Here is a 15,550-nt window from a genome sequence, read left to right on the forward strand (position 1 = left end):
GGGTCTCCTGTCACCCCAGCTGGTCTGGAATTCGATATGTAGATGAGTCTGGCCTTGATCTCACAGAGATCCTCCTGCCTCTGCCTCCTGAGTGCTGGGATAAAGAGTGTGCATTACCATTCCCTGCCCTGCTTTATATTATGAATAGACTCCATCTAAGTTGCCCAGGCGAGCTTTATACTCTCTCTGTAGCCCAGGCATTCCCTGAACCTGTGATACTTCTGCCTCAGCCTCCTCAGTGCTGGGAAGACAGGCCTGTGCTACGAGGCTTGCTTAAAATTGGGTTTTGAGCTGGGCATGGTGGCTAATGGGTAAAATTGCAGGACCTGGAAGGCAGATTAGGAGTTTGAGGCTCTGCTTCAAAAACCCAAGACAGGGCTGCAGATGCAGCTCAATTGGCAGGCTGCTTGTCTGACACTGAGGAAGCTCTGGGTTGGTCCTTAGCACCAAGTAAAACCAGGCATGGTAGTGCGTGCCTCAAATCCGAGCACTGGACAAGTAGAGCAGAAGGATCAGAAGTCTAAAGTCATCCTCAGCTACACAGTGAGTCAAAGTCAGCCTGGGATACAGGAGCTCCGGTTTCAAAAAGAAACCCCCAAAACAAAAACCCAAAAACAAACCCTCAAATCCAAAACAAAACAACAAAGTTTGTTGATACAGACTTTTTCCCAGTGGGGTCCTGGGAGAGGAGGTGGTTTCAGGATCCAAAGAGTCTAGGGAAGGAAGGGGCAGGCAGGGCTGTGTCCTGCACCCATGGATCCCTCTACCCACTAGGAAGAGAGATTCTTGCCAGAGGAAATTAGAGTAAATGATTTTGTGGGGACCACCCAGGCAGGGGAAAGGAAGGGGAAGCAAGTTACTTGGGCAGGCCCAGAACCTCACCAGTCTGAGTCTTTTGAAAATTATTATTATTATTATTGTTATTAATTATTATTATGTCTTTTTGAGATAGAATCTCCCTGTAGCCCCAGCTGGCCTGGAACTCGATACGTAGACCAGGTTGGGCTTGAACTCACAGAGATCTGCCTGCCTCTGCCTCCTGAGTGCTAGGATTAAAGGTGTGCACCACCATGCCTGGTTATTATTTATTATTTTTTATTTTATGTGTATGAGTGTATTGCCTGCATGTAAGTGCACCCATGTCATGCAGTGCCCTCAGAGGTCAGAAGAGGGTGTTGGATCCCCTGGAACTGGAGTTATGCATGGTTGTTAGCAGCCATGTGGGTACTGAGATTTGAATCCCAGTCTTCTGCAAGAGCAGCCAGTGCTCTTAACCACTGAGCCATCTCCCCAGCCCCTTTTGTGCTGATTTGAGGCCCTTGTGCTTGACACCTATGTGGGCTCCTGTCTTGGCACCTTGGACCAGTGGTGTGTCTACCTGCCTGAACTTGTCTTGCCTGTGCACACAACCTCACCTGCACCTGCTCAGACCACAGGTGAATGTGTTTGTGTGAGTATGTGTATGATTATGCATGTGGTTTATGTGCACATGTGTGTGCAGGTGTCAGAGCAGGAAACACAGACACCAGGGAAGGATGTCAAGTGTCCTGCTCTATCTTTCTGTCTTATTCTCTCGAGACAGGGTCTGTAACCTGGCCCCAGGCTGGTGGCCAGCGCACCCCAAAGGTGCTTCTGTCTAAATTCCTGAACCCTAGGGAATATGTGAGGTTCCCTAGCAGAAGGGACTTGCCCACTCATATGATTAAATGGAGACTGGGAGATGACCCTGGGTTACTCAGATGGGCCCAGTGGTATCCCAAGAGGAGGCAGGGTCAGAGGGAGGAAGATGGCACCCTGCTGGCTTAGCAGAGGAGTGGAGCGGGGCATAAGGCAAGGGATGCTGACACATCTAGGTGGGTGTTCTAGTTTGTTTCTCCATTGCTGTGACAAAACACACTGACCACTACCAACTTGGGGAGAAAAGGGTTTATTAGGCTTATGTCTCACAGGTCACAGTTCATCAGGGAGCCCAAGGTAGGAACTCAGGGCAGGAACCTGGAGGCAGGATCTGGAGCACAGGCCGTGGAGGAATGCTGCTTACTGACTTGCTTCTCTGGCCCCTGTTCAGCCTGCTTTCTTATGCAACACAGGCCCACCTGCCCAGGGGTGGCAGGACCCACAGTGGGCTGAACCCTCCCACATGACACAAAATCAAGAAGATGCCCCACAGACATGGCCACAGGCCAGTTCAATGGAGGCGATTCTCCAACTGAGGCTCCCTCAACCCAGCTGTGTCAAGTTGACACTAAAGCTATCCAGCACAATTGACCCCTTGTCAACTTGACACACAAACACATCACTATTAAGCCAAAACCTTTCTAATTCTTGTCCACAAGATATGATGTTAGTATCACAACATAAGACAGTACAACCTTAAAAGGCCCACAGTCCTTAAAAAAATACAAACCATTAAAAGTCCATAGTCTCTTTTAAAAGTCTCTTAACTGTGGGTGGGCTTCTGTAAAATCCAAAACAAGTACTGTCTTATTTCAAAGGGAAGAATCGGGCACACCTAAGCAAAACCAAAGTCCAGCAAAGTAGCTCGAGACTGGACATCTGGGATTCACTCATGATCTTCTGGGCTCCAAAGGGTTCTGGCAGCTCCACTGCTCTGACTCTGCAGTCCACAGCACACACAGCTCACCTCGCAGACCCAGGCCAGCTCCATTCCACACCTACTGCTGTCCTCGGTGGTCGTCCCATGGTCCTGGCGTCTCCAAAAATCTGGGGTCTCCACTGAAACTGAGGCTGTACCTTCACCAATGGCCTCTTCTTGCCTCTTGGGGTGCAAAGCCTCAGATTTTCTCCATGACCCCTTCAACCTGGGGTCTTCACTGCAACTGAAGCTGCCCTTTCACCTATGGTCTTTCCTGGCCTCTCAGAGTGCCAAGCCTCAGCTGCCCTTTGTGACCCCTTCACACTTTCAGCACCAGAACCATGCAGGAGGCTCTTACACATTACCAAGTCCTGCTTCCAGCTTGAGATAGAGGTGCGGGTCCCCTCTGTGTGGTGACCCTGAGGAAATACCTCCCAGAAGACTCCACCACAGTGATGCTGGTCTCTTGTTACTTACAGCTGATTTTTGAGCCCCAGCCAACCAGCATCAATTGTCCCAGTAAAGCAAAGGTTTTACTTAAGGTTCTGGTCTCTTCTTAATCACAGCTGATTCTTCAGCCCCAGGTGACCAGAACCCACAGATTCTCAATTCAAAATATCACACAAACAGCCCTGATAGTCTCTGCTTCCCTTTGAAACTTCACAAGCCAGACCACCATTGTTCACAACTCTTTCAACATAACTGTTCCAAGCTCCACAGCAACAAACTCTGAGAAACTCAATGGTTTTCTCAGCTCAGGAACCCATAGGCAGGAGCTGGAGCACAAGCCATGGAGAAATGCTGCTTACTGGCTTGCTCCCCTGGCCCCTGCTCAGCCTACTTTCTTATGCAACACAGACCCACCTGCCCAGGGGTGGCATCACCACAGTGGGCTGGACCCTCCCACATCACACATCAATCAAGAAGATGCCCCACAGACATGGCCACAGGCCAGTTCAATGGAGGCAATTCCCCAGTTGAGGCTCCCTCAACCCAGGTGTGTCAAGTTGACACTAAAGCTATCCAGCACAGTGAGTCTGGCAACCTGTGCGCGTAAAGCCTCTGGAGGGAGCACAGCTCTGCTGATGCCATGGCTGTAGCCCAGGGTGACCCAGTTTAGACCTCTGACCACAGAACAATAAGATAGTAAGTGGGAATTGTTTTAAGCCACTGTGCTTATGGCCATTTATTATGGCAGCTTACTACAGCAATGACAGAAAAAGAATATAAGGCTAGACCTAGCCCATGGGTATGGTCTGTTAGAAATACATATGGTGGATTTTTTTGAGACAGGGTCTTATGTAGCCCAGGATGGCCTCAACTCACTGTGTAGCTGGGGATGATCTCGGACTCCTGGTCTTCCTGCCTCCACTTGTCAAGTGCTGGGATTACAGGTATGTACCGCCCCATTCTGGTGCTGGGGCTGGAACCCAGGGCATCACACATGCTGGACAAGCAGCCCTGGTTTTGGTTTCTTTTTTATTTTATTTTTTTGCATGTGAGTATATTTCCTGCATGTATGTAAGTGCACCTGTGCTGTGCAATGTCCTTGGAGGTCAGAAGAGGGTATGAGGTCTCCTGGAACTGGAGTTATAGGCAGTTGTTACCTGCCATGTGGGTGCTGGGAATCGAACCCAGGCCTCAGCTTAGCAGTTAAGAGCACTGGCTGCTCTTGCAATCTCTCCAGCCCCTGTTTTTGGTTTCTTATCATGTGTCGCAGGATGGCCTTGAACTTACTTATCCTGCTAGTGCTGGGATTTCAGGTATGTACCACTATGTCAGGTATGTACCACTATGTCAGGTATGTATGTACCACTATGTCAGGTATGTACCACTATGTCAGATATGTACCACTATGTCAGGTATGTATGTACCACTATATGTCAGGTATGTACCACTATATCAGGTATGTTTGTACCACTATGTCTGTCAGGTATGTATCACTATGTCAGGTATGTACCACTATGTCTGTCAGGTATGTACCACTATGTCAGGTATGTATGTACCACTATGTCAGGTATGTACCACTATGTCAAGTATGTACCACTATGTCAGGCTTTTTTTTTTTTTTGTCTTTTTGAGACAAGGTCTCCCTGTAGCTCCAGCTGTCCTAGAACTTGCTATGTAGAACAGGCTGGCCTCTAATTCAGAGATCTGCCTGTCTGCCTCCTGAGTGCTGGGACTAAAGGCGTGCGCCACTATGCCCAGCTCTTTGCTTTGCTTTGTTTTTTAAAAAATTTTGTTGCCAGCCAGGCTTGGTGGTACATACCTTTAATCCCATCACTCAGGAGGCAGAGGCAGACAGATCTAAAAAATTTTATTTATTTTATGTGTATGAGTGTTTTGCCTGCATATGTGTAAGTGCACCATGTGCACTTAATGCCTGTAGAGGTGAGAAGAGGGTGTCGGATCTCCTGGAACTGGAGTTACAGACAGTTGTTAGCTGCCATGTGGGTGCTGGGAACTGAACCTGGGTCCTCTGCAAGAGCAGCCAGTGCTCTTAACTGCTAAGCCATCTCTCTAGCCCCAATTTGGTTTTTTATTATTATTTATCATTAATGAATTAATTTATTTTATGTGTATGAGTATTTTGCCTGTATTTAAGAGCACCCATGTCCTACAATGCCTGAGGAGGCCAGAAGAGGGCTCTAGTACCCCCTGGACCTGGAGTTATGGACAATCCTTAGCCACCATGTGGGTGCTGAGAACTGACCCCGGGGCCTCTACAAGAGCAGCTCTTAACTGCTGAGCCATCTCTCCAGGCTCTGCCGTTTTCTTTAGACAATGTTTAACTATACAGCTCAGGCTGATCTTGAACTATCAGCAATCCTCCTGCCTCACACTCCCAGGTGTTGAGATCACAGGCATGTGTCATGTTGGCCTGTTTTGACATTGGGACCTGTGCGCAGTAATGCATCCCGCCCTCCCGCTGCTCCTGGGGAAGCTCACCTGCAAAGGGCGGTCCCAGCAAGGCAGAGATGCCGTTGGCGCAGATGATGATGCCGTAGGCGTTGGCCAGGTGCTCGATGCCTACCAGGTCCTCTGTCACCACGGGCATCAGGGAGAAGTACCCGCTGGAAAATCCGATGAGGGCGCAGATGACCGCCAGGCCGGCGTAAGTGTGCATCAAAGGCAGAACGAAAATGCTGAGGACCAGGGTGAAGTTGGCGATGAGAAAGACGTTCCAGACGCTGATGCAGGGGAGGTCGGCCACCGCGCCCAGGATCACCTTCCCGAAGATGTGCACTATTGCTATAATCGAGGTCAGAGGGAACACGTCGTTCTGCTCCGACAAGTTGTACAAATTGACGATTTCTGGGAGATGGATAAAGGGGATCACGAAGCTGCTGTACGCGAACAGAGCCCAGAAAATAAAAGCTACAAACATGCGGTCGGTGAAGAGCGAGGCCGTCCCAAAATAGCCAGAGTACCAGTCCCGGAAGCCCCTCCGGACTCTCAGGGTGAGCTGGCTCAGCGTCTTCAGGACCCGGAGAGCACACAAGTTCTTTCTGGGCGGGGCCTGACCCTGGCACTCCTGAGCTGGAAGGTCGCAGTCTCTCTCCTCGGGCCCAGGCCTGCCGTCCTGCTCCTCTGCGATGCCTGGTTGTGCTCCTGACTTCACAGATTCAGTAGAGTGAGGCCGCAGGGTGCCGGGATCCTCTGTTGTGGGGTGGCTTCCTCCCTTCACAGGCGCCAGGGGCCTCATGAGGGCCCCACAGACACACAGGTTCAGGGACACGGCACCTTGGATGAACATGGCATTTCGCCATCCGTACTCCTCACAGAGGTACTTAAGCAACACGGTCATCAGGAATGTACCAAATCCAGTTCCTGTGGTACTGAGGCCCTGGGCTAGGGCTCGTCTTTTCTGAAAATACCTTCCCACCATGACTACTGCAGGCAGGTAGGCCATCCCACTGCCCAGGCCTGCAGGTTGAGAAGGAAGAAAGCATGTAGCACCATCAGTGCCCACAACCAGAATCTGTGGGACTTATAAAGACCAGCTGTGTCATGGCTTTCCATGGCTATAGCAGAACACCTGAGATAGTCAACTTAAAAAGAAGAAAGGTTATTTTGGCTCACTTTAGGGGCTCACTCTCAATTACATATTCCTTCCATTAGTGTTAATTTCCTAGAGGTGCCACCGCCTTCCAACAGCTCCATGGGGTGGCAACCAAGCCTTCACTACATGGTCTTCAGGGCACATTTAAGATCCCATCCATATTTATGTGTGTGTCTCTCTGTGTATGTATGTCACATGTGTGTGAGTGCCCTCAGAGGCCAGAAGGCAGCTGGATCCCCTGGAGATTGTGAGCCGCCTGCTGTGGGTGCTGGTAACTGAAATTTGGTCCTCTAGACCTGCAAGTGCTCTTAACCACTGAGTCATCTCTGCACCACCCCCCCTCCTTTTATTTTGATGGCCTGGGCCTCACTATGTAGACCAGGCTGGCCTTGAACTCAGAGATCTGCCATCTCTGCCTCCTGAGTAGCCGGGTGCTCTTAACTGCTGAGCTGCCTCGCTAGCCCCTAATGAAACTGTGTAAATCAAATTCAAAGAAAGCTTTCAAGAACCAGAAAGATTTAATGATTCTTTGTTTAGCATCTCTTGGCTTTAACAAATCTCAACTCACAGGCAATTTTGTAAATTACTCCATATTATTTTGAAGCAAATATGCGATTTCATGTGTACATATTTTAGTACAAATCTCCAAATGCAGGAATTATTTAAGTAGTATAGTTCTATGTCCTCTCATTTGAAAAATAATTCCTTGATACCACTCCATATCCAGAAGGTGTTCACATTTCCAAGTATCTCACAATTTTTTTTAAACTTGTGTGTTTAAGTTAGGATCCAAAAAAAGTCCACACATTGCTGTTTGTTTATGACTATTTTAAGTCTCTTTAGTCTTTGTTTTTTTTCTCCTTGCAATTGATTTGTTGAGAACCCTGAGTAACTGTCCCATGGAACTTGTCAGCTCTGGATTTTGCTAATAGCACAAGGTAAGTTTGTTTGCTTATTAATTAATTAATTAATTAATTAATCAATGTCTTTTATTGAGATAGGATTTCCCGGTAGCCCCAGCTGGCCTGGAACTCTATGTAGACCAGGCTGGCCTGGATCTCACAAGTTCGGCCTGCCTCTGCCTCCCAAGTGTTGGGATTAAAGGCATATACCACCATGCTCAGCTATTGATTTATTTCAAGACAGGGTCTCATCTAGCTCAAGTTGGCCTTGAACTTGTAGCTAAGGATGGCCTTGAACATCTGATCCTCCTGATTCCACCTTCCAAGTGCTGAGATTACAAGTGCATACCACCCTGCATACCTGGTTTTTGTGGTTCTGGGAATCAAACCCAGAGCTTCCTGGATGCTAGGCAAGCACTCTACCAACTGAGCCCAGCCCGTCCACCTCCTTTCCCCACTAAAAATTAGTTTTTTTACTGTTGTGTTTATATGTGTGTGTGTGTGTGTGTGTGTGTGTGTGTGTGTATGTATGTATGTATGTGTGTTTTGAGACAGGGTCTCAGTATGTAGCCCCAGCTGGCCTAAAACTCACTATGTAGAACAAGCTGACCTTGAACTCACAGAGATCCACCTGCCTCTGCCTCTGGAGTGCTGGGATTAAAGGTGTTTATCACCACGCTTGGCTTTTTTTTTTTTTTTTTTTGAGGCAAAATCTCCCTATAGCCCCAGCTGCCTTGGAACTCAGGCTGGCCTCCATCTCAGAGATCTACCTGCCTCTGCCTCTCAAGTGCTGGGATTAAAGATGTGCACTACCATGCCCGGTGACAGGTAATTTTAAACTTTTGATCATCCTGCCTCAGCCTCCCAAGTTAGGATTAAAGGTTTGCTATGTACCACCATTCTCTGACCAAAATTTTAGTTTTGTTTTGTTGTGTAGCCCAGCCTGGCCTTGAACTTACTGTAGCTAAAGGTGGCCTTGTAGTGCTGATCTTCCTGCCTCTACCTCCTGAGTGCTAGGGTCAGAGCTATATCCAAACCATTGGCTGATTGATTGATTGATTGATTGATTGATTGATTGATTGACATAAAGTCTCATTTTGTAGCCCTGGCTGGCCTGAAACTCTTATATAGCTCAAACTGGCTTTGCTGCCATGATCCTCCTGCCTCTGCCTCCAGAGTGCTGTGAATACAGACATGTACCATCACACCTGGTTTTCTTGACCAAAACAACTCTGCTTCACTTATGAGGAGGATCGGAGCTCTGCCGTCACAGAGTCAGGTGGGAACACAGGAGTACAAGGAAGTGACCATTTATTGTGTGAAGCCTGTGCATAAAGAAAATTATGGCTGGGAATACGTTTGCAGAATGGATGTGCAAACTGCTCAGCTCGTTGGTCAGTGCCACACCTGATGGGTGCTCTGCCTGGCTTCTTACAGTCTCCACCTGTGTGTGGTTTGAGCTAATTCATTCCTTTGAATAGAGCCAGACGAGTGAATGAGTGTTCTGTGACTCACGCTCAGCCCACCGACAGTGAGAGAGTGATGCTTATTTCCCTGGGGTCTGTCAGCTCACCTGTTTGTGGCATAACCGTCTGTTCTAGTCTGGTTCCTATTGCTGTGCTAAAACACTGACCAAAACCAACTTGGGGAGGACAAGGTTTATTTGGCTTACAGCACAGTCCATCAAGGGAAGCCAAAGCAGGAACTTGGGGCAGGAACCCAGAGCACAGACCACGGAGGTATACTGCTTACTCTCTTGCTTCCCTGGGCAACACTCAGTCTGCTTTCTTATACAACACAGGACCACCTGCCCACCAGTTATTAGTCAAGTTCCCACATTTAAAGCATATTAAGGGGCTGGAGAGATGGCTCAGCGGTTAAGAGCACTGACTGCTCTTGCAGAGGACCTGGGTTTGATTCCCAGCACCCACATGGTGTCTACGAACCGTCCTTAACTCCAGTTCCGGGGGAATTCAAAGCCCTCTTCTGATCTCCGAGGCACTGCATGACATGGGTGCACTGACATACATGCAGGCAATATACTCATAAAATAAAAACAAATATTTTTTAAAAGTATATTAAATATCTTATATAAAAAGATTTTCTTGGGGTTGAGAGATGGTTTAGTGGGTAAGAGCGCTTGCTATGCAATCTGTAGCATCCATGTAAAAACCCAGATGTGGCTGCATGCACCTGTTGCCGGGGGTGGGAGAACAGGTGGATTGTGGGGCTTGCTGGGTACCAGCCCAGCATCAAGGTTCAGTGAGAGACCTGTGTCAAGGGGATAAAGGAGAGAGTCATAGAGCAGGACACAAAATGTCTCCCTCTGATGTACGCTTACACACGTGTGCACATAGCACATACACAGCACACACATGACATACACACCCAGAGCACACATACCCCAGGCACACACACACACAGAGCACACATACATAGAGTGCACACACCCAGAGCTCACACAGAACGTATACACAGTGCACACAGGTGTTTCCTGGAATGTTGGGTGGAGTTGGACAGAGACAAAGACAGAACGTCTCAGTGGATCACTTTTCTCCACAATTAATTCTTTGCCAAAATGCACAATCAACATTTTAAATTGTAATAGAAACCATGCTTACCAGCTGCCACTCCGAAGGTAATAAAGAGACAGTGCACATTTGCCGCATAGGCACTCAACACCCAGCCAAGGGCGTTCACCAGCCCTCCGATGATTGCTGTCTGGCGGCATCCGCAGGTGTTAATGAACAAGCCGATGAAAGGTCCTGCCACAGAGCATCAGAAAAGGCATTGACTAGACGCTTTTTCAAGGTGTTGTTTCAGGGTGTCGTCACACAGAGACAAAGAATAAAGCATCTTTAGAACTGCTACAGAAGGTCAAACCAGGGCTAGTGAGATGGCTGAGTGGGTAAAGGGGTCTGCAGTCAAGGCTGCCGGCCTGAGTTTGATCCCCCCACATGATGGAACGAGAGAACGACTCCTGTAGGCTGTTGACCTCCATACATGTGTCCTGGCACTCATGTAACCTCCCATCCACAACAAATAAGTAAATGTAATTTAAAAATCAAAGAGGGCAAAACCAAGCATTTTAAAGTACAAAAGCCTTTTAGTATGTAGAGATGGATACACATAATCTCATCAGAGAACACTCAGTTCTAGGGGGGAAATAAGCAGGCAGTTTTATTCTACATATAACAGAAGTCCTTAGGGAGTGGTCTGACAAGCTCCAGCCTGGGCATGCATTTTCTGGACTTTATGCCAATGTTTGAAAATGTGTGCAGACATCTGAGAATTAGAGAATACATACATACACACACACACACACACACACACACACACACACCACAGAGAGAGAGAGAGAGAGAGAGAGAGAGAGAGAGAGAGAGGGAGAGAGAGAGTGTTTTAGTTTCTTATTGCTATAATAGAAACACTGACCAAAACCAACTTGGGGAGGAAAAGATTTATTTTATCTTACATCTCGCAGGTTCATCACTGAGGGAAGTCAAGGCAGGAACTCAGTACTGGAAGCTGGAGGCAGGAGCTGAAGCACAGACCCTGGAGGAATGCTGCTTTCTGGCTTGCTCCTCTGGCCCAAGCTCAGTCAGCTTTTTTTTTTTTTTCCTGTCTTTTTGAAGCAGGGTCTCCCTGTAGCCCCAGCTGTCCTGGAACTCACTATGTAGACCAGGCTGGCCTTGAACTCACAGAGATCTGCCTGCCTCTGCCTCCCGAGTGCTGGGACTACAGGCGTGTGCTACCATGGCCGGCTTAGCTTTCTTTTTTCTACAAACCACTCAGACTGTGTTCTCTCCCTCCAACTCCACCAGAGGCAGAGCAGGACAATCATCAATAGCAAAAGGCAGCTGCCCAGCAGCCGTACCCCAGCCAGCTTTACGCACAGGAAAGAATACTGTACCTCCTTTTCATGGTTTCCGGTATTCTACACAGAGAAACTTCTCTAGTAAAAACTATAGAAATGATCCCTGAAAGGATAGTCTTTCAGTCAGCTTTCTTACACAACACAGACCTTATACACACCTACCCCAAGGGTGGCCCTGCCCATAGTGGGCTGAGTTCTCCATCACTCAGCAATCAAGAAAACACCTCACAGATATGGCCACAGGTCAATCCAATGGAGAAAATTCCTCAATTGTATTGTGGTTCCCTCCACCCAGGTATGTCAAGTTGACAACTGAAGCTGTCCAGCATATACTCACATACACAGTGGCAACACAGAATACCTTCTAACACATTCAGGTGATGGCAAGTCCTTTGGCTGGTCACACCCTCTCAGATTGGTCACAGTCTTCTCTTGGTTTCTGTCTCCCACCTTATTCGTTTGGCCTCTTTACACAATTGAGGTTTCAATTTTTAAAAATTACATGTATTTATTTGCTCTGTGTATATGTGTGGGCATTTGTGCCACAGTGTATGTGTGGAAGTCAGAGGATACCTTCTGGGAGTCTGTCCTCTAACTCCTATTTGAGTTCTGGGGCCTGAACTCAAGCCCTTATGCTTGATGATAGGTCATGAAGCACCCAAATGCAAATGGGTCTGAAGAGGACTCACTGCCTTAAACATACTCAGTACCTGCTGACTGTTCCAGTCCTATTCTGGAACCATTAGGCTGGGATTTTTTTTTTTTTTAAGACAGGGTAATCCAGGCTGGTCTCAAACTCCCATGCAGCCAAGGATGGTCTTGAACTTCTGATCCTTCTGCATATGCCACCATGCTTGGTTCATTAGGTGCTGGGAATGGACCCCAGGGTTCCATGTTCACTGGGCAGGCACCCTACAGCTGAACTGCGTCCTCAGCCCCCAGGACGTGCATTTTTGTGTGATACATACTCCGTGGGTTTCCTTAGCTCGGGGGCTCTAGTTTTCTGCCTTTGAACTGAATGCTTACCTTGTGATCTGTGATTCTATGTCCCAACAGCAATCCAGATTTTAGCAATACAATGTGGGACAATAAATACTCAAGAAGATGAGTCATTTTTCGTTGCTGTTATTTGGATTTTTTTGAGGCAGGGTCTCTCTGAAGCCCAGCTGGCCTGGAACTCAATATGTAGACCTGGCTGGCCTCAATCTCACAATCTGCTTGCCTCTGCCTCCCAAGTGCTGGGACTAAAGGTGTGGATTACCACATTCAGCAAGATAAATCACTTTAAACAATTGTATTTTTGGTTATTATTTTACATAACTAAGGAATGTTATACTCAACTTTGATTTTTTTCCAAATTAAAAACGAATTTAGGGTCAGAGAGATGGCTCAATAGGTCAAAGTGCTTGCTGTGCAAACCTGATGACTTGAGTCCAACCCCCATCATCCACAGGGGAAAGAGAGAACCGACTTCTGAAAGTTGTTCTCTGACCTCTCCATGTGTGTTGTGGCATACTTGTGCCCACACTCACATCTACACACAATAATAAAATAAAATAAGCCAGCTTAGCTCTAAGGAGTTCCCTTACTCAGTTCTTGGACGTTCTTCTATCTCTGTGCTGGAGGCTGAGCCAGTACCTCACCAAGCTATACCTATTAGTTACCTTTCTCATTGCTGTGGTCAAACACCTGAAAAAAAGCAACTCAAGGGAGGTTTGGTTTTGGCTTACAGTTCCAGGGAACACAGTTTATCATGGAAAGGAATGTCACATGGTCACATCATGGTGGCCGGTCACATCGTGCCCCTTCTCAGGAAGCAGAGAGAGGACTACTTCCACGGGGAACCTAGAACCATCAAAGTCACAGAGCCAGAATGATGTAGCAGCCAGGATTGGAGAATTAGTGTCCAAAGAGTTCCAAGTTTCAGCTGGGGAAGGTGAGAAAAGCTCTGGGGCTGGTAGATGGTGATGGTTACACAGGGATCTGACAGTATCGAATGTACTGGACCGTGGAGCAACAAAGGGGCTGAGGGTGTGTGGGACGGCTCAGTGGGTAAAGGCACTGGCTGCCAAGCCTAGTGACCTGATTTTGGTCCTGGGTCCTACATAGGAGTGGAAGAGAGCCAACTGCCACAGGTCGTCCTCTGACCTCCATACCTGCACCTTTTGCCTTACCGCGGGGACTTTGGTTTCACAACACTGGATGCGAACATACCCACAATCAAGGTGATGCCCATGCTCAGGGAGCTGACCCAGGCAGTCAGGCCACGGCTCTGGTGGAACTCTTCGAGCCACTCCACGTTCAGGACTCCCAGCGCCATCTGCGAGCCCATGATGAGGATGTGCACAAAGAACGAGGAAAGGACCATCATCCATGCCCACCCGCCATCAACGTCCGGGTGGGGCTTCAGGGTCTTCTTTTCCTTGGGGTCATCTTCAAAGTCATATCTGATATCTTCATGGCTGGTATACATTTTCCAAGGTTTTCTGAAACACACACAGCAAATAATTTCAGCCTGGCTTGAAACAAAAGACACTGTCCTCTTTTTTGGACAGCTCAATCTCCCATCATGATCAAAGTGGCTTCAAGCATCAAAGGATGCTCAAATTAACCTTTAAATTTTTTTATTTATTTGTTTAATATTTTATTTATTATTTTTATTTTATGTCTACAAGTATATTGCCTGCATGTTTATAAGTGCACCCATGCTGTGCAGTGCCTATGGAGGTCAGAAGAGGGCATCGGATCCCCTGGAACTGGAGTCATGGATGGTTGTTAGCCACCATGTGGGTTCTGGGAACTGAACCCAGACCCTCTGCAGGAGCAGCCAGTGCTCATAACCACTGAATTATCTCTTCAGTCTCTAGGCTCAAATTAATCTTTGTCACTCTGTGGGTTTGAGAATGTGCTTTACTTTTTCATGGGATCAAGTGCATTGATGAAATCTGTCTTTATAGTCTGCTCACATGTATCATAAATTTGGAGCAAGAAGACAAGAAGGGAGGGAAAATGGAGAGGAGGGAGAGGGAGAGGGAGCTGTAGAGGGAAGAGGGAGGGGAAGGGGAGAGGGGGGGGGGGAGGGAGGGAGGGAGGGAGACTTGATAAGAAAGATGGACCCATCCTCTGAGCCTGGAGGAAGGAGGGCATGATTGGAGCCAAGATGGTATGTGGTAGGTTGACTTCTGGCTTCCACATGTTGACTTCTGGCTTCCACACATGTGCATGGACACCTACACACACACACACACACACATACACACACACACACACACACACTCGCATATACACACACAGAGGAGACTGATAAAAACAGCCAAATATGAAGCATATGCATCTATACCATGAAAACTCAGCAGTTGTTGAGAACCTGGACAGGGAAGTGCTTATCAGGGTCCTTGTCTAGAATTGCTGGCACACAGTGACAAAATAAATCGGACCAGCTTGTAGTTGTTTGTGGTATTCTATGTGCCACTCCCCACCTGCCTTGTACCACTGTGATCAGGTATTACTGTTTAAAACTATCTGTTGCAATTTTTTTTTCATGTTCGTTTTTAAAAACTTCCTCTTCCTGGGCATGGTAGTGCATGTCTTTAATCCCAACACTCAGGAGGTGAGATCATACTGAGTTCCAGGCTAGCTGGGGCTACAGGGAGACCATGTCTCAAAAACCACAATTTCAAAAACAACAAAAAAAACTTCCTCTTGCCTTAACCTCTTTTAATCCAGACGGTGCATGATGGATTGAGTGGCAGCCCATGCAATGCTCTGTCCCAAACAAACCAGTATTCTTTGGAGAATCTCTCTCTGATTGTATGATTGTGTGTGTGCGTGGTGTGTGTGTGGGGTGTGGACATGTGTACATGCACATGTTTGCGCACATGCATGTGGAGACCAGAGGTTGATGTTGGTCTTTCTCAGGTTCTCTCCATTGTATTTTTGTTTTTAAAAAATTTTTGGATTGATTTACTTTTTTTTTTTTTTTTTGGTTTTTTTTGACAGGGTCTTCTTGTAGCCCCAGCTGTCCTGGAGCCCACTATGTAGACCAGGCTGGCCTTGAACTCACAGAGATCCACCTGCCTCTGCCTCCCAAGTTCTGGGATTAAAGGCATGCA

General features: G+C 47.5%; 1 protein-coding gene and 1 non-coding gene across 4 annotated transcripts in view; both read right to left on the reverse strand.

Annotated features, from left to right (window-relative positions):
• Positions 1-15,550, reverse strand: part of Slc16a14 (solute carrier family 16 member 14) — a 30,705-nt gene that overhangs the window by 2,108 nt on the left and 13,047 nt on the right. For 2 of the 3 annotated variants that reach the window (XM_017800961.2, XM_008844468.3), the window contains 3 exons: positions 13,653-13,924; positions 10,183-10,326; positions 5,303-6,523 (listed from right to left, as the gene is read on the reverse strand). In XM_017800961.2, coding sequence (XP_017656450.1) covers positions 5,385-6,523; positions 10,183-10,326; positions 13,653-13,911 — 1,542 coding nt within the window. In that variant the 5' untranslated portion in view covers positions 13,912-13,924 and the 3' untranslated portion in view covers positions 5,303-5,384. Of the gene's footprint in view, positions 1-5,302; positions 6,524-10,182; positions 10,327-13,652; positions 13,925-15,550 lie in introns of those variants that run through there. The other variant, XM_008844469.3, reaches the window with a different exon arrangement.
• Positions 11,348-11,557, reverse strand: LOC115072280. The gene has a single exon (XR_003851330.1). It is a non-coding gene; the product is annotated as a small nucleolar RNA U3 (small nucleolar RNA).

This window comes from Nannospalax galili, unplaced genomic scaffold, assembly GCF_000622305.1.
Source record: "Nannospalax galili isolate Female #2095 unplaced genomic scaffold, S.galili_v1.0 scaffold220, whole genome shotgun sequence".
Lineage (NCBI taxonomy): Eukaryota > Metazoa > Chordata > Mammalia > Rodentia > Spalacidae > Nannospalax > Nannospalax galili.